The sequence below is a fragment of the Aptenodytes forsteri genome, unplaced genomic scaffold (assembly GCF_000699145.1).
Source record: "Aptenodytes forsteri isolate BGI_AS27 unplaced genomic scaffold, ASM69914v1 Scaffold142, whole genome shotgun sequence".
In the NCBI taxonomy this organism is placed as follows: Eukaryota; Metazoa; Chordata; class Aves; order Sphenisciformes; family Spheniscidae; genus Aptenodytes; species Aptenodytes forsteri.
This window is the reverse complement of record NW_008794598.1, coordinates 2,626,688-2,646,026: the sequence shown is the minus strand read 5'-3', so window position 1 is coordinate 2,646,026 and position 19,339 is coordinate 2,626,688. Positions and strand designations below refer to the sequence as shown.

The following is a 19,339-nucleotide window of genomic DNA, read 5'->3' as shown; positions in this document are numbered from 1 at the left end:
CCTGCTTTTTAGACTTTCCATTCTCCGATACCCCGACCCACCAGCTCTACAGTAACTTGATGCATTTCTTCTGTCATTAGGACTGCAGAGCACTTTCAGTCCAGTTCTGAAAGGTGTCAGAGGAGTGTCAATAATGATAGAGGTTCCACTGCTTGCCACTCTGCAGTCTCTCTGTCTACGCAAAGAAATGAAGAAATAAACTGGCTATAGAAACCAGTCCCCCCTTTCCTTAGAATGCTCTCTGCAGAAACTGGGTAATAAAGCAGGAGGTGGAGGGAGCTTGTTCCCCAGCTGCCTGCAAGCCCTCTGTTCTGCAGCTGAACGATGCCCCCAGTATTCAGGGGGCATCAATTCTGCTTTTAGTGAAGTGCACAACAAAACCCCCCAAATCTTTCCTCTGAAAACTCAGAAAAGCCAGTTAGGAATCCCGAGATTTTTCACAAATACATAACTACCCACTTCAGCCTGTAGAAGTAGAGTACCAAATGCACTGAACGTGTTGTGTCTGGGTCGCTGACTGTTGCTTGATATTATTCTGCTTGCCAAGGACAGCCTGCTGCCATCACTGTTAGAAACACTCAACTGCAAAGCCTGAAGGGAACTTTCTTTGTAGGAGGGGGGAGTAATGAACAGAAGTGTCTCTAGACACAGGCAATAAAGAGCACTCAGATCACTATTAATTAGTCAGTGATTACAATACCTAACAGTATATATAAAACATTTAGTCAGCTGATCATAAAATCACATGAAGTGCACTTCTGTTAGGTATTTATTTAAACCTGTCCTTTGGAGGTCAGGATTGTCAGTGCTAGATGGTTTTGAAAAATACTGTTATTTCGAAATGTCATGTTTTGCAAAATTGCTGTACTGAAGAGACATGTTTGGTTTATACCTGCTGCCTGTTTAGGAGACCTTTTTTCGTTAACATTTGCTCAACTTGAACTGTGTCATCTTGTTTTTTTAACAAATGATAACTTTCTGTATATTTTCATATTGAAACGTACAAGATAGGGATTCATTTCACTGACATCAGCGTAATTCAGTTGTCTTAATTTTTTCTTTTAAAATCCTACCTGTAAGTCCTCCCCCAAATACTGCAAATGTGCTTGGTTCAGTTGTCTGCTAAGACTGTTCTTAGTACATTTTCATGAGTCATATATTAGTAAAGAATGCATTTGGATTTCGTAAATCCATAACAATTTTTAAGCACAGACCTGAGATCTTTTAAATAGTACATTGACAAATGTAGGTTATCCGGCTTTGGAGGAAGTGCTCCTCTCACTAGATAGTCTCAGCCGTCTCTGGGGCATGGTAGGCAGTGGTGCAAGACAAGAAGCCAAGCTTCTGCAGTACGTGGATTTGTCACCGTTCCTAGAGAGCAGCCATCGTGACTCTGGGTGAGTCCACGCCCGTGTTAACCCCCTTGTGTTCCTTGAAGCATTCAGTTTAACACTACATTGCAAGTTCTCATAATCTTGAAAAGTATTATCTGCTCTGTTTTCAGAAGGCATGGAAAAATGTGGGACTTGCCTGGGAGCACAGGAGATGGAATTCAGTTGTCTCATTGTTAAGACGCAGGGAATATAGATTTACTAATGCCTTTGATCCTGAAGGATTGAAAATTAACAATTATAACCAGTGATGGTTATCTAAAGCATCTGACTTAAATAAAAATGTGATTTTTAAGCCAGGTCTTAATTCTTTTCCTTGATCTAATCATTTGATGATATTGAATTTTGAAATATAATATAAAAGCAATCTTCAAAGTTACTTACAAGTAGATTGTGTTAGGCCAAATAGCGTTAAACTTCTCATGTTTATACAACACATTGTGTCCCCCTCCAATGTGCATGGAAGGATAACAGTGAGTTAATTCTCCATTGTGAGTTAAGAGCAATAAATTGTTCCTGACGTAGCTCAGTAGTTTTGAATTTCCTGACTTTGGGGACTGAGGCAGCTCTTTGATGCTGATGAAATATTACAGTAATGGGGAAGTTTGTATTAACTCATATTTATGAAAGGGTCACTAGGACAGAATTTAAAAAGAGATAAAAACACGTGTGTATGTGTGAGTACTAAAGCTTACTTTACTCTTCTAGGAATAGGTATACTATTGCTGTTTACTCCAGGATCTCATACTTTCCCTTCCAAATGTAAATTGCACTTTAAAACAGAGGGCTCTTTCTCCTTAAATTTTCTATTTTGGGCCTGTTTGAAAACTGCTAACTGGCAAAGGGTTAATCAGCTGTCATGTTGGGAAGGGAATTTGAATGAGTTATCATTAAATTCTTATAAAAAATTGATTTCCTTGGAGAACAATTCCATCAAACATTTATATAACCCAGAAAAGGGATGGCAAGACTGATACATTTATAAATATGGTACGCCGGAGTTTTAAAAATGTTAAAGTGGGGGAGCGGGCTGAAAAATGTCTTCTGTCACTGGCTTCAATAACATAAAGCTAAAAAACTTTGCCGTCTTAATGTAGTCCTGCTGCTCAGCGAGGTGGGGTGTAAAATACAAAGTCCCATTTGACTTCCCAGTCTCACCAGCGAACTCCCCGTGTGCAGCAGATCAGCTTTGCTTCTGGCCGTGGATGTGTGCTGGAGGAGGGCGAGCGCAGGGAGGACAAGCTGGTCGCCCTGGGTGGGTGTGCAGCCGTCTGGCCCACAGTAGGAGGGGAAAAGGAGCGACTGCTCCTGTTAAATCTGAGCTGATCCTAATCCTGGCTGGACTGTTGGCCCAACTTGGACTAGCTTTCCCCAAATCACTGCAGAGGATGGCACTGTAATGTGCATGCAAAAGAGCAGTAGCTTTGAGTGGCTGTTGATCCAAGACTGCCTCCACACGTGCAAATTCTCAATCAAGCGTCTTTTGTTGGTTGTTTTTTTTTTTTTTTTGGCTAGTTTCTCTTCTTTCTGATTGAATGCGATGTCCTTTAATTCTCTGCCTCCAGCCTAACCAGCAACTGCAGCTCTTTTTACAAGACTCCACACCTGCCACAGCTTGTTGGCACAGGAGCCAGGCATCTAGCAGCACTTGGTGACAGAAATTCTGTGAAAGCAGGGAACAGTCCAGTAGTTGCTCTCTCTTCTCTCTCCCTCCACCCCTCCTTTCCCCCCCCGCCCTTTTTTTTTTTTTTTTTTCGTTTTCAAAACAAAACAAGTGAGGACCAAAATTGCGTTTGCACACAATGACAGTGATGAGACCCAAATGATGGGTGAGGAGGAGATTTCATGTGAATTTTGCTTACAGAGCAGCACAGTAATCAAGCAGATGGTCTCTTTCTTTTTGGATATTCTCCTAGTGTATGTAATCTTGCTTGTAATTCCAAGGAGGTGGGCTCCTTTCTTGCTCACTTTATTAGATGTCTGAAAAATTCAGGCTGTTTCTGATCAGCTAATGAAAAGCGCATTTCTCCTTTCTGAAACATTAAGACTTGGCTGCGCAGCCATGGTGGAGATGAAGCTGCTTGATTGTCTTCCAGTGACATCATCCTGGTGTCAGTAATAGCCAGGAAATTCTTGACCACGACCACTTTCTGCTTGAAAGTTTTTGCTCTTCTGTTTCACCCCAGCAATGAAGTCATTCCAACTGATCGCTGCTTGCTTTTTGGATGACTTTTTGATGTTCTTTGTGCCTGTGATGTACAGGTCATGTTCTTGCTTCCTGATGTACACTGAATTAAGCAGTTTTCTGTATCTTGGGTGGAATAATTTAGATGCAGATTAATCTTTGCAGATGATCCAAATCCTGTGTCTTGTTTCTCTGGGTAGTACTTTAGTGCATTGTTTTCCTCTTACTTTGAATAATTTTGTTTAAGGATTTTGGAGTGTTTTCAGTGGGAATCAGTGCCCCTGAAAGTAAGGTTAGAATCTAAAGAAATACACTGAACATACCCACTTCTAGGTTATTTTTAGATTTTTTTAACAGCGTGAAATGAACTCTGGTACTCCATGAGAACTCCGCAAAGTGTTATAATAGTTTAAGCTGTACTTGTCTTGGAGACTAATTAACATGATGTTGAAATTTGTGGGGGATTAGAGGTTGAGGATTCTGTTTAGGGCCAACTCTGAGGACCTGTAGTCAAGATGCCTCTGCGATCAATGAGAGATGTGAGACCGCTCTGGTACTTAGAAGATGGTAAAATATCTACAACTTGTTATCCATTTATATAACTTCTGGCTTCGGAAACATTTTAATTTCCATTACAGAATTTCTTCGATTATTCATATGGAATTGTGTGTCTTTTTCCAGCAGTGTTGTGACCTGGGATACCACGCTAGCCTCAACAGAGCTCTCAGGACATTCTTGTCTGCTGAGCTAAACCTGGAGCAGTCAAAGCATGAGGGTCTGGATGCCATTGAAAACGCCGTTGAGAACCTGGATGCCAACAGTGATAAGCAGCGCCTGATGGAGATGTACAACAATGTCTTCTGTCCGCCCATGAAGTTTGAGTTTCAGCCGCATATGGGGGATATGGTCAGTTTATATTCCTCCTCCAGCTCTAGCTCTGTAAACACTTGCAGCTTTGCCTGTTTACTTCCCTCGTCTTTGATAGATAGACCCACTAAAAGGCCACCTGTTTGGCTCTATTTTTGGGAGGTAGAAGGGAGCCTTGGAAAAGGGAGCTGATTTGAAGATTAAGCAGAGTCTCATGGCACGGATGTCTGAATACGACTGACTCTCACTTTTTGACTATTAAAGCTACTGAAGATGAAAATGCTTAATTAGGTACAATACTAAATGTAGATAGGAAACTTTGTTTTAACTTCTCGTTCAAGCCACAGTTAACCTCTGCACCCTGAGACAGACTCTGAAGTTAGAGATTTGAAGGGGCAACGAGGTAAGAGACTTGAATGCTGGTTTTTAAGGCATTTGAGTGTGTAATCTTGGAGCACAAATGGTTTATAGTGGTGCTTTATGCATCTTCGTTGTGAGACAAGGCAGTCAGAGAACTTTCATTTTTGGCAATGAAAATCTCTCTCTTTATAGGTTTATCAAGATGTGGTTACTCATCTGGGAACTGTTTAAAGTCGCGCAAGCTGAAACCGGTTCACAAATCTAAACGGGAACACATGTACAATGTAATAATTTAGGTCAATTGGTTGGATTTCTAGATATCCTCCTGAACACTGAGGAAAAACTGTAAGGATGGTCTCTTGCAGCCAGCCTCTTCTTACAGTCGCTGCTTAAGGCTTCTCTTTGTCTCTTCCCTCTTAAGTGAAACCCTCAGACTGCAAATGACCTTTCTCGGTTTTTCTGTGCTTTGGTAGTATCCTGTAAGATCATGGGAAGAAAAAGAATTACCTGCAGACTGTCATTCGGTTAACAGCTCACATGCGCTGAATCATTTATCTTGGTTCTTCTCAAGGCCGAATGAGTGTTTATAAATGCAGGCTGATAGTCTTGTTGCAATGGTCCTGCATATACCAGATGGAATATATGATGGAGTCTTATCACACACATGCACGTATACCAATTCCAATTTCTGTCTTTAGACAATAGCCTTATGCAATGAGGTCAATGTTTTCCTTTAAAAAAAACCAAATACCAAACTAAAAGGAAAAGCTGCCTCATGCTGTGAAATAAGACTAATTCTTAACAGTACAGGGAAGCCCACTGTTCTGGCATATTTGACAGGTCCCTAACCTGTTCATTTTATATTTCGACTTCACTGCATTCATTAAATAGTGACTCGTACCTGTAGTGTACAGGTAGTTCAGCTGAGCAAGCTCAGCCACTCATACCCCTGCCCCAGGACGCCTGGATAATGTATTGAACCAAATTCTTCTTGATGTGCTAACAAGCACACTCGCTTCTCCTTGAGGTTTTAGGGTGTGATTTAGCCTAATATCTGTGAGAGAGGACCTTCAGACTTTCAAAACTCGTGACAAGCTTACATTGCTGAAAGTAGCTAATTTTTTCTAGTTCTTCTTTGATGTTCATGTTCTCTCTCTTGCTTACTTTTCAGCACAGTTGGGAAGTGAACTGCAATTTGGTAGAACACAGGCCTTTTCCACTGGTTGAAATCCAGGGCTACAAAGAATTAAAATTAAGCACTTTGGAGGATGTTTGTTTATACTAATAGAATGAACTATTTGCAGTGTTCTTGATTATGTGGGGTTTTTTTTCCTAGCCCTCTGAAAACTGTGCTGTTTCTCTTCCAGGAGTCGCAGCTGTGTGCCCAACAACCGGTCCAGAGTGAGTTAGTGCAGAGGTGCCAGCAATTGCAGTCTAGATTATCTACGCTTAAGATTGAAAATGAAGAGGTGAGCTAAACAACCCAAATCAACAACCCTTTTCCTACTTCCAGTGTGGACTGGGGGCTAGTTAAGGAAGAATCTAGTTTCTCTGATCCTCTTCTATGAAAACTTGTGGTAAAATTCAAGAATAAGGCAACTGAGGCCAGCAGTATATTTGTGTGTGATTTCACATGAAAACTGGGTGCATGGAGAGGATCCTTTAAAATACCCACAAGTATCTCTTTTCCTATCCTTAAGTTGTTAGGGCTGGCTATGTTGCAAAAGTTGTATTTGAATAGCTAATAGGAAAAGGGGAATTTAATGTTTTGAAGTGAAGACTGAATTTGCATAACTTAAGGTAAGAGCTAATTTTTGTTTAATTGGTCATCTAAGATGAGAAGACTAGATCAATGGCATTTGTTTGGGAACAGGTCAAAATACCTGATCTGCACCTCTGTGTTGAAGCATTTTTAATCCTCCTTGGGCAAAATTTGCGACTCCTTTATGTCTAGGAAGTTGATTCTGGCCTTCAGTAAAAATTTAGAGCCACAAAGTCCTGTGCCCCACCCAGCCGCTCGCTCACTCCCCCCTGGTGGGATGGGGGAGGGAATCAGAAGAGTAAAAGTGAGAAAACTCATGGGTTGCGGTAAAGACGGTTTAAAGGTAAAGCAAAAGCTGCGCACGCAAGCGAAGCAAACCAAGGAATTCATTCGCTTCTTCCCATGGGCAGGCAGGCGTTCAGCCATCGCCAGGAAAGCAGGGCTCCATCGTGCGTAACGGTGACTTGGGAAGACAAACGCCATCACTCTGAACATCCTCCCTTCTTTCTTCTTCCCCCAGCTGTTTATTGCTGAGCATGACGTCATATGGTGTGGGATATCCCATTGGTCAGTTGGGGTCAGCTGTCCCGGCCGTGTCCCCTCCCAACTCCTTGTGCCCCCCCCAGCCTGCTCGCTGGTGGGGCGGGGTGAGGAGCAGAAAAGGCCTTGACTGTGTGTCAGCACTGCTCAGCAGTCACTAAAACATCCCTGTGTTATCAGCGCTGTTTCCAGCACAAATCCAAAATACAGCCCCATACCAGCTACTATGAAGAAAACTAACTCTACCCCAGCCAAAACCAGCACACATCTCCTCATCCCAGCCTGTAAGATTACAGGTGTTTTCCTACTGGCAGGTTCCGTGTGCTGCCAGCTTTTTGTTTATATGGATTGTGCTGTTAATGTGCAAAACTTGGACCTTAGTTATGGCACACAGGATGTGAAACCAGTAATGTCTGTTTGTTAGTAAAATGCTCTAGGGTACTTACTGCCTCTGTTTTTTACTTGCAACATGCTATCTTCATTTTTGAAGTACTCTCGTTCTTGCTGGACAGGTTAAGAAGACTATGGAAGCTACACTCCAGACAATCCAGGATATAGTCACAATAGAGGACTTTGATGTCTCTGACTGCTTTCAGTACAGCAACTCTATGGAGTCTGTTAAATCCACTGTCTCGGAAACGTTCATGAGCAAACCGAGCATTGCCAAGAGACGGGCCAACCAGCAGGAGACAGAGCAGTTCTATTTCACAGTAAGAAGTTAATTTTCAGTATAAGCACGTATAATGTATTTAGAATTATACTCACAAGAGAGTGCAAATTGAGGCTATCATCTTACAGAAATGCTTCTGTAATTGGTTTTGGACAAGCAGAGCAAGCATATTAGGTTTTAAAAATGGGTGCTTTGCATTCTTTACAAATGTATTGGGATACCTGTGTTGATGCAAACTTAGTCTGTGGATAAATTGTGTAAAACTTGATTTCTTCTGCATGTAAAAAGGAATTGTCTGAGAAAGAACTTAATAGCTTGTAAATATCAATTTTCAAAAATAATTCAAACTAAAAGAATGTTTAGCTCTTTCATTTCTTGTTATCATCATCTTACAATTTCAGCTCACATAAGCTTTTAATTGTGTCGATACGTTTTTACAAGATGCTAAGGGCTATTTATATTGAATTTCATACCAGACTATGGTATGATTTAGATTTATGTTAAACTGTTGCATTTGCTTCCATTTAAAAAATATTTCAAAATAGCAGATGAAAATCATACCTCTTATCCTGGTTACTTTGTCGTTCCTTTGGGCATCTTTTGCTATACTGACTGCCCTTTGCATTCCTATTCCAAGAACGGTGTGGCTGGTTAGAAGTCTGAAGTTTCTGTGCAAATTACACTAGCTGGCAGGATGGTTTCTGTCGGGCCTTGACTTAGAAAAATTAAAAAGCCTTCGTAGAAGGTGAAACTGGCTATTGAGAAAAGTGGGTGGAGAAACTGATTCAATTAAGAAGGGATTGACCACCCTGCCCAGGGTTATGAAACTAGAAAAATGATTTTTTAATTGAACTCTGAGCATTCCCTCTCTGGAGAGGGACTGTTGTAGGTTCAAATAGGAGACCGAACCCCGGACTTTATTTGGATGTAATATTTTTCCATTTCATCGTGTTAGTATCCCGCTGCAGAGCAGTGAGGTCCCAGCAGGACTGCGGAGCCGTCTCAGTAAGCAGGGGTGCAATCTGTCATGTCCTGCGCAACGTGAGTAAAATAACTATCAACAGAACGAAGCCGTTCATGGAGGCCCTCTTTAACCAGCCTAATCAGACGCTTGATTGATCTACTGTTGACCAGACTTATAAAAATATCCTTTATAAGGATTTCAAGCTTTGAATCTATAAGGAGCAGTTTTTTCAGTGTATGAGAAAATGCTCAGATGAGTATTAATGAGACTGAGGGCAGAGCTGTGTAGCAATATGGGCGAGGCATTCTTTGTGTAGGGGGAAAAAACAAACTGTAGTGCAGAATAGAGTTAAATCCCCTCGTACCTTATGATGTGCTAAATGCTGAGGGATGTGAACTGGAAGAAAAATACTAATTTGAAAGACTATTCCATATTACTATGTAACTCAAGTTGGAAATTCCACGTACTGCATTGCTAGCTAGGCAGAGCTCTTAGGTAAATATAGTGATGCCACCATGGGAATTTAATTGAAGGAGTACTGACTGTAGTATCTCTACGCTGGTGTAAGCTGTATTTGCACTAGAGGCATATCATTGCACGCTGGTGCCGAGATGGCTCTGTTAGGGCTTTGAAGGAAGATTTGTATTCAGAATATAAGCTTAAACTTCCCCGTGTCGGTGAAAAGCATAGGAATGATGATTGACTTAGCACTAAGCTAATGCAGGTAGCTAAAGCAGGGAAGCAGCAGCGACTTCAGGGAGCTGAAATCCAGGGATGTGTCCTGGGTGCCGGGCAGGCGGGCCCTGCCGCTGCCATGGCTACAGTCCTGCTTCCCGAGCCGGCAAAATCGGAGCTAGCGTGAGGATGCCTGTCAGAGCTGAAATGGTACTGCTAATTGTAATACAGCTGGCACTCCGCCCTACCTGAGAAGTGAAAAGGGGAATGAATGATTTGATTCTTTTTACCTCTAAAACAGGGGATAATTTTAGTTCTTAGTCGAAATTATTTTTTCCTCTAGAAAGATTAAAACCCAGTACAATGCTCATTCTGTGAAGTGCTTTAAAAATTAATGTAAATTTATTATTACCAAACTCTTAAGACATGGGTAAGTATTATATAAAGTTCCCCTGCTAATCAATCCTACAGAAATGTCATGCCGGTTGTGTCAATGTGCCACTGTTCCCACGTTCAGTCGCTAGCAGGGGAGCGGGGATCTGATTCACCCGCTCCTTCAATCGAGTGCCTTGTTTGAAGTCGTTCTTGGGGGGCGGAGGGAGGGAGGAAAACTGCTGAGCTTTCCAGATTGGAGACAGTTAAGGATGTGGGACAGTGACAGAAACTGTTTTTCTTTATAGCCTCAAAAGCATAAAATCTCCTTTCCCACAAGGCAGGAAGATATGATCTAGTTTGCATTTCGCTTCATTATGTATGCCACCTGACAACTGGTTCTTGCTGGAAAAATACTGCAATGAGTTTGGGCTTGGAGAGGCTGTCAAAGTTGCATGGTTTTGAGGGAGTGGTAGGTGCAAAATGTTCACCGTCTCTGGCTGATAAGAGATCTTCACCTCTTAATTTTTACAGTGCGGAAATAATGTGACTTGAGGACGTTTCTACTGCTTTGTGTCTGATTGTGCTTAGTCTGACTCCAGCTGTGCTCTGCCAGAAACGAAATCCTTAGGAGTTCTCCCATAGTTTGAATTTTTTTTTTTTTTGACTGGTTTTATTAAGCCAGAAATCAAATGCTGGTGGATCTTTAATTCATTGAAAAAAGCCTGAAGCCTTATTTTGAAATTGCTTATTTTTTCATAAGCATACTGGTAATAGGCAGGGTACAGAATGTTAGGCATGAGGAAATAGAAAGAACGCATGAAATACTGCGCTGGATAGGAACCTTATCTCTTTCTCCTTTAAAACAACCCCTGGTACCCGTCTGCGGGCAGGCGATGTTCTTCATGTGACCGTGGCAAATGCCTCAAAGCCGGAGCGATCAGCCACAGCACCTGCGAGTGCCAGCAGCATGCCTCTGCCCTGCCCTGCCCCGCAGCCCGGCGCAGGGAATCCGCCTGCCCCGCGATGGGCCGCAGCCATCGGTGGGCTGAGCTTAAGTTTTTTATATCTGCTTCAAAGGGAAGCTTAACCCTCTTCCAAATCAAGTTGATTTGCTGATCTTTAAGCTTCTGTTAGGGCTATTTGGAGCCTTCAGGCCCTTCTGTCTCTTTGCCTGATCGTGACTTTGAGACGGGGAGCTCGGCACCTCCCAGAACCAGATTTATCCTCAAATCCCCACTTCAAATTCTCTGGTTATTTTTGCAGCTTATACTCTTCATGTTTTCTTCTGTCACGATTTGATGCAAAAATTTAACTGATTTAGCAAAATACATAGTTGGGGCTTGGCAAACAAATTCTACAGGGAAATTCCAAAAAATATGGTTAACTTTTTTTTTTTGCCACAGTGATCACGCTTCCTGTTTTCTTCTAAAACAACAACAAAAAAGTTGAAGTATTAGTATAGGAAGCAGGAAGTGCTGAGAGTCTCCAAAGGGACTTAATTCTTGTGAAATTTTTCTTCCAATGTTGTCAACCAAAGGGACATAAAACACAGATTTTTGGCAGTTAATTAAAGCCCCCAGCTCAGCCATTTTTGTCGTGTCAGTGCACACTACTGCTGGGGAGCCCATAATGGAAACTTCGTTAGCTCCTGGACGGTTTCCCCCCACCCTCAGTAGTGTCGCAGTGTCTGTATATATTGCTCAGGGTCCAGGCACTCTTAGCTAAAATACAATTTTTTTTTTTTACCTGAAGGATTTGCAGTCTAATTTGGCAATACTAGACCAGAAGTGGAAGAAAGTGGATGGAATTGGGGAAAGGTGAAGACAAGAACTGGAACATTTAATTATTAAATGAGAATCCTTTTTGTGTTCATTTTGCTAGTTGAATTTTTAAAATATCTTCTGTTTCTAAAGACTGGCCTGTGGTATTTGAAGAGTTATGTGCTATTTATGTATTTTTGAGTGTAAACATGTCCTAATTATAATGTGGATGGCTACTGTACAGCAGAGTATTTTATGTGCTGCAGCACGGTGAAGATAAATAATGCTGTTCTGAACTGCAAAATAAGAGATGAAAGAGCTGTGAAAAACTAGCATTTGCAGAGCTGTGAAAAATCAGAAAGAAGTGGGAAAAATGACTGCACGATTATATAATATTTCACCGAGAGAACAAATCTGAACTTAAATAATATCTTTATTTGTTTTGTCCCGTGCCTCCCCCTGCAACCCTGTGTATCATCCAGCATGGAGGCAGACACACTATTTGACAAGTAAAGTGGGGTGAGAGAGGTTAAGTGAGAGAATAAGCACAGTAGCAGCCTTTTAGTTTGTTAAAACAGATTGCTCATTCAGTTGCCTGTGACGCGTGAGGGAAGTGTATTTCCATTTCACCCTGTCTGGAGAGGAGATGCATGACAGCTTCTCAGATGTCTAAAAGATGCCAAACATTCAGCTGATTCCACAGTGAAACAATAGAAATTGCACTGCAGATACGTATGGACCGAGCTTCAGATTTGCATAGATACATAAAGCAGGAGGACTTGGTGCATCTTTTGCACCGCAAATTTCAGTGTAATTCTGTACTTCAGCATTATGCTCAGCATCCAGTAACCTAAAGATGCAATCGAAGAAATTAATTGCCCACTCATGATCTTGTTTATTTTCCACCTTCACAGAAAATGAAGGAGTATCTGGAAGGCAGGAACCTGATAACGAAGCTCCAAGCCAAACACGACCTTCTTCAGAAGACCCTGGGAGAAAGTGAGTCTGGGACCCGCTCATCACTGCTATTAGCCAGGCTATTGCACTTATTGAATTAGTCAGCTGACTGAGTTTAGCGGTCTTGGATTACTGATGCAAAGTGGACATACTCATGTTTTATGAATTTATTTTTCCGATCTGCACGATGGAGAAGCCAAATGACCTACATGGCTGTTTGATTAATGGTGAACGGAAAATGCTTAATGAATCACTAATGTGCATCACTTATTTGTTAAAATGAAGCATATGCCCATTTGTTCATCCCGTCCTCTCCCCATACATGCACATTCTGCTTCTCACTTAATAATCTGTATTGGAGTAAACCTTGTGATTTACGGTTTACTGGTTAGTTGAGAAGTATTGCCTTGTTAAGCTGGTCAGAAGTTTCATTTGCATGGGTGTCTAGCTGCTTCTCACCTCTGTGGGTTCAATTCAGACCAAACTAATGTATGTGAGCACAGGCTTTTATTAGGAGAATAACAAACAAATTTCAGAGCATAAAATACGTTGCTTATCTAGAGGGCATTAGGCGAGGGGCAGCAGCCAGAACTGAATATCCATTTGCTATTAGCGTCAGAACAAAGGAAGATTTCTTTCCCTTCATGGTATGGGCAAATCCTGTTGGCCAAACACGCTTAAACTATGCATCCAAGTTTCCATAGAAACCTGTCTGCCTCGTGTTTGGAGAGGAGAAGGTTTTAACAGTCTAAATGTCAGGTCAAAAAATGGCTCCACTCGTTCCTGGGTTTATATGCTGGAGCAGGGCTTGTGTTTTGATATGTAACTTAACTGGACTCCCCACAGCTTATGGTGTGCAAATCTTCTGAATGAAAACTTAAACAGCATGTGGTCTTTGAAGTGCTTCGCTTTCAGTTTAAAAATGCACTATAAAATTAAAATACTTATTGCTACAGTATTTAAGAGTTTCATGTTTATCAGACCCAAACCACTAGAAGGTAAGGAAAGGACATTGTCATCTTTTTGTGCTTTATTGTTTAAAGTTGCTCGTCTCTTCAGCTGTCCTGTAAAAAGGGTGGATGAAGCCAAAGATCTATGTCCTTAGGGTATTTTTCTCCTGCCTCTAAATATCTCCAAATGACACCCATGCTGCCCCTGTGACTAATCACATTCCTGGATCATAGCTGACCTCTGCATACCGAGACCTATTTCCTCTTAACCTGCCTGCCCCTTGAACCCATCTCAAGCTGTGGTCGGGGGAAAAGAAGAGGAAATTAAATGTGATTTCTGTATTGCTATGTAGATTTAAAGGCTGCTTCTGGGGTTTTTTTGTGGTTGCTTTGCAATACCAGAGCTTTCTCAGTCACTCTGTGAAGGGACCCAGTGTGTGTCAGGGTGAGCTCCAGCAGCTTCTGCAAAAAATCACTTCTGTCATCTGTAAAATCAAAAGGAGCTGAGAAAGGGAGGTACGTTTTGTCTCCAAAACCACGTTAAGCAGGTTAATGGTATGAACTGGGGACCGTGCCTAGGCTTACCCATAAAATGTCACTTAATTGGAAAATGGGCAAATAAAATTCCTTTCACAAGTCCCCAGAGCACGGTTAGAAGCTTTACTGAAAAATGTGCATACAGCTGCATGTCTTCAGTCCCTGGAAAATTCATGGTTTTGTTACGATTTTTATTCTTCTTTGCCCCATCCTCAGGTGACATTTATTAGTCCTCTTGCAAATTACCTTAATCTAAAGATGACAAGTTCCAGTAATAAAAATAGCAGCACGTCTTCCTATCTACAAGTAATTATGTCCCTGCCTACTGTACACATTTGTCACCCTAATGTAGGAGCCCCTTGATGTTGCCACAGCCATGTAATTTATATATATGAATATTCTATGATGGAAATGGGACAGATGGCTGGAAATTCTGCTTCAGAATAACATTTTCATGTAAATTATGCACTGTTTTGGCTTTACGTGGGGAGAGGAAAGTGGCTATCGGGATGTGTTCAACTAATTGTCAGCCATCAGCAATTAGACATTTCCCTCGTTCATTCTTCCGTCTCCCCAGGAACAGGAAGGCATCGTAGGGAAGGTGGATTTTCAGCTATTGTAAATCAGTATGGTTTCACTGATGATGATCTATACTAGGAAAAGATCTGGCCTGTACAATTCCCAAAGGCACATACTAGTTTTCTGTCTCTCTTACTCCTTGTTGTGCTATTTTGAAAAGATGCCTGCATTAGCAGTAGTCGTTAGCTTGGCTGCTTCCTTGCAAACTCAGTGCAAGTTAATGGAACGTTTTTATAAATGTTTGTGGAAAATATCATTAAACGTCTGTCTCCCAAAATAGCTTAATGCCAGCACGTTCAGTCTGTGGGCTAACAAATCCGTGAATGTTTTCAATCTTACTAAGTGGCTTTATAAAGTATAATCTCTTGCCCCACCAATTCCCCTGGGAAGGGAGAGGGAGGGAGAGGTTGACAAGCCCAGTTTTTTGGCAGCAGAAGTCAACAATTAGAATGCACAGGGAATTAATTTTCAAAAACAATGCTTTCCAAAGAAAGAGTCCTCGGGCAGCCTGAGCTGTTTGCTGTGTTTCCTGGTCGGCCGCGGAGGAGCTGTGCCGGCGGGGGTGGGCTTTGGTGGTCTCCCCAGCAGCGCTCCTGGGGAGGACGGCCCCTGCCCGGCTCCTCAGAGCTGCTCCCTCCCTCTCTGATGGTTTTTCTCCTCCACCTCCTTCCAAAACTGGCTTTACAAAGCAGTTGAAAGTATTTTCCTGTTCCTTTCTCCTAATGCTGTATTTCTTTGTTGTCTTAACAGGTCAAAGGACTGACTGCTCCCTTGCCAGGTAGGTGCGGCTCAGGGAATCATTTTTTTAAGGAAAACCTGATGCAAATTGGTCATTGCCATTCCAGATCAGTTACCAGCCCAGGACATGTATCTGTTAGCTAAATTAATACCTTTTTAGTTACCAGCCCAGGACATGTATCTGTTAGAAAAAGGTATTAATTTAGCTAATACATAAGCAAATCCCTACTAGTTAATATGGCTTTAAATACCATCGCTATTACCTACATCAGTGCAAGGTGGTGGCACAGCTCATACCTATGTTTAGTAACCTCTGGTCAGCTGAGTAATGAATATTTCTTTTGATGCAGTGCCTGCTTAAACACCTCTCCTTGCTTGTTGCTGCCCTGTGCAGCCGCCGCAGTTGCGGCAGTACACCTGCTGGCAGGGCTGCCTGTTGCAACAGGTTGGGAAACTGATTGGGGTTAAAAATCGCCGGGGCGGGGGGAGATACATGGAGGTCTTGCACTTTTCCTTGCCCCAGATCAGGAAGGGGATGGGCAGGTGTGAGAAACTGTTTAATTTGGCGCTGTCACCCAGAGAAGTATTCTTCGAACTATTGAAGATTTTTATAAACACATTCCTGTTTCTGTAGGGGAGATGGGCCCGTGACTCTGCAGGGTTTTATCCACATGGTTGGTGTACGGGGCTGAGTTAACGTAAATCGGAAAACTCTTTGTCCCGTTGACGCTCTCTGCTGTGCCGTGGAACTGGATTGCAGCAGTATAGAAGTCACGGAGAATAAACTTTTCATTTATAATTAGGACCAATTACAGAACCATAACTAAGCTTCTCCTGATGGGGTTTTTACAAAACATAACAAATCTCCATCTCCAAATTGATGGATTCAAGGGGCTCCGCTGGGCACGAGGAGCTGGAGTAGGGGCTGTGCATCATCCTGCCTTGTTAACAAAAGGAAGGTGATTGCTACTGATCTGGAGTCATTACTACTTTTCATATTCCTTGCAGCAAAGCAAAGCTGACAGGTCCTAATTAGAGCCTGACATCTGTAATAATAAAATATTGTTCATCATGAAACAATTTTAAATATCAAAGAATCATTACTGCTAATAGTTTAAAATAGACCTTATTGTCTGTGACAGCCCATGGAATCTGATTTCTTTTTTTTTTTTCATTCAGTGTTTTTGATTTTTATAAAAGGAATTTCCCCTGAATTAACACACTGTACAGTCTTTTTAAAAATCTCAGTTCTAATCACCTTATTTATAATTCAGCAGCCATCTGCCCTAGCAGGGAATTGGCTTGAGTGATACGTTAGGGCCTCTCTACTGTTATCTCTCATGCTTCATTTTTACAAGAAACTGTAGGAATTTTAAACCCCAGTGATAAATTTTGAGGGAAAAATCCTGGCAAAGGCTTTTTTCCTATTTTTCTACAATTAATGTCTACCAACATAAATAAATGAGACCGTCATGGTTTATACTGAAAAGGCTTAGCCTGGCTAGCGTGCGCTGGTGTTAGAGGGGGTTTGTTTTATTTATTTATTTGAAGTCTTATCAGAAACTCTAATAAAGACTCCACAATGGCCGCTGTTAACAGCACAGTAGGAACCAGCATGCGCCCACCTGCTTCTCCCCTCTGTAGAGTGGCTCTTTCAGAGAACAGCTATGTGCAATTTATAACAAACTTCATCTTGAAGAAGGAGCCCTGTATAACAGATTTCCATATGGTTGGAATTAAAATGTCAAGGGTAATCTTTTGTCAAAGCTGTGGACTCCCTTGTGTCTATTTCAGGTTTTTAGTGATTTAAAGTCACTCAAAATCTTTCTGAAGTTCCGTAAATTGAATGAGACTAAGTCATTATGATTGACTTGTATATCTGGCTCCTTCCCTCCTCCAAAATACGCGTGGTTTGGAATACTGAACAAAGGAGGACGATGATAGTAGAGGATTATCTTGACTTTTCTGTTCTGTTTTTCCCTCCTGCACCAATGGGTGGTTCTGATCTCATCAGCGGCAGGCGCAGCTCCACCATAAGGAAGCAGGTAATAAACATTTCCTTAAGTAACAAAACAGAGATAGATGTGTGTTTGCGTAGAGGAGGATAGATGGAAAACAGGGAAGTGTTTTTATCCTTCCCTCCCTCTCTTACATGGACCTTTTCAGTCTTGTTCAAGTGGAACTGGTGTCTGCTTGTTCAGTAACTGAAATCAATAAAACATGGATCCATAGCCTTGATTCATTTTCTTTGACAAAAATTTAAAATCATTTTACTCTGTGTTTTGACAGACCTGGAACCAAAAATGGCAAACAGCCTTGAGCTGTCTGGACAGTCACGGTTTATGGGTTTCATGCTGTTGTTTCTTTGTACCCTTTCCCTTTATTTTCACTGGTATCCCACTGCAATGCTATTAAACCGGTAACTGCTCGCTTGTTGTGCCTTCTTGTAATAAAGACTTAAACAGCGATGCTTTGTTTTCCTGGCTGTGGTGGATAATTTGTTACTTCTTAGTACCTGACAAGCTAAAATATGTTTCTTTGAGATAGGGGAAAACCCAAAATACTTCTTGTTGATGCTGTAAAGACAAAATTTGGCTTGGAATTTCATTTCATACAGTCTGTCTTGGGGTGTTGCTTTGTAGTTTTTAGGATCCCTGTATATTGGAAATTAAGTAAGAGAGCAGGTTGTCTTTTCGGTGTGCAGAGTCAAACCTTTTTCATTTTCTGAGCTTAATTGTTCCTTTACTGATGCTCTAAAAATGGTCCTTTCCTATGCTGAAAATGAAGTATGTGTGTGTCTTGATTGCCATTTTCATAAGCAGTTTTTGAGGTCTCTCAGAAACACATTCTGACTCGAGTAGACCTGACAGACTGGTCTCCGATTTGGAAACCTAAATTAAAAATTAATCTGTCTGCAAACACTGAATCCACAGCTCGCAGTAACCTACATGAAATCACTTGCATGTGGTTTTAATGGGGTTTTTTTGATTGTGACCTAGCAGTTTAAAACATAACTGCTCTGAGAGTTTTAATCTCTGCTGGGGACCCAGAATATGTGCTTCTCTCTGGGTTCCTCCTGTCAAACTCCAAAATAAGTCTGGGGGGTTATAATGCTGTTTGGATTATTATTAATAAAGCATGTCTTCAGGGGCCAGTTGAGTGGCAGAATGGCTTCTGAAGTATTCTTAATTGGTTGGTGGTGTTCTGTACAGCATGTAGAAAACTAGTTCTAACTGGCTATGGCTAATTAGTAGAGAAATTATTAATTGTCACTATATGACCAAGTTCTATGACAGTTCAATAAAACAAAAAAAATTAAACGTAAACAAGTTGGGAAAATGGTTGAACTGGGTTTTTTATACATATTTTTGAGCAGAGGGCTGTCATCCTTTTGAGCCGATTCAAATGTGATACTGTAGCATCCTAACAAGTGAACATTTTGATATAAATTAGAGGCATTGCTGTCCTAAACTACCGCAGAAGAGGCTATACATAAACAGAAGCTTGGAAGTTTTAATCACACGGTAAATTTAATCACTGGCATCTGGCCTTAAGCAAACTGCAGCACTTCTGTTGCTTAGTTGCTGTTCCCCAAAATGGGAGGAATAACTGCAGACATTGCAGAAATTCAGTTGTCTGAAGAGTAAGCTGTGATGCTGTGAAGCAGAGACTAGGGAAGCGTAAAGGCTTGTTTCCATGCTGAAAGTCTCAATTAAAAGTTGTTTAAGCTGGAAACTGGCGACCTAGGAGGTTTTACTGTGTTTGGACTGAAAACAGTGTTTTCCATGAGCAGCACCTGTATGGTGCACCTTAGTGGATTGTGACTGTAGGGTACTGATGAGCTATTTTAAATGTTTGTGACAAAATAGCAGGAGTTTGCAATCCTGAAATTGCTCGTATTTGAGATGTTTGGTAATCAGTCCAGACACTAAACACAACTGGAACTGCATGGAAGCAGAATATAGCAGATGAGAGGATAAATTTGCTTTCCATTCTTTTTTTTTTCTCCCCCTCCCCCCCCCCCCCAAC

The 19,339-nt window shown here is 41.5% G+C and overlaps 1 protein-coding gene across 2 annotated transcripts in view; it reads left to right on the top strand.

Annotated features, from left to right (window-relative positions):
• SRGAP2 (SLIT-ROBO Rho GTPase activating protein 2) overlaps positions 1-19,339 on the top strand; it is a 109,215-nt gene that overhangs the window by 67,019 nt on the left and 22,857 nt on the right. For both annotated transcript variants that reach the window (XM_009272766.2, XM_019470375.1), the window contains exons 7-12: positions 4,258-4,482; positions 6,171-6,272; positions 7,618-7,815; positions 12,464-12,548; positions 15,323-15,350; positions 17,325-17,355. In XM_009272766.2, coding sequence (XP_009271041.1) covers positions 4,258-4,482; positions 6,171-6,272; positions 7,618-7,815; positions 12,464-12,548; positions 15,323-15,350; positions 17,325-17,355 — 669 coding nt within the window. The remainder of the gene's footprint in view (positions 1-4,257; positions 4,483-6,170; positions 6,273-7,617; positions 7,816-12,463; positions 12,549-15,322; positions 15,351-17,324; positions 17,356-19,339) is intronic.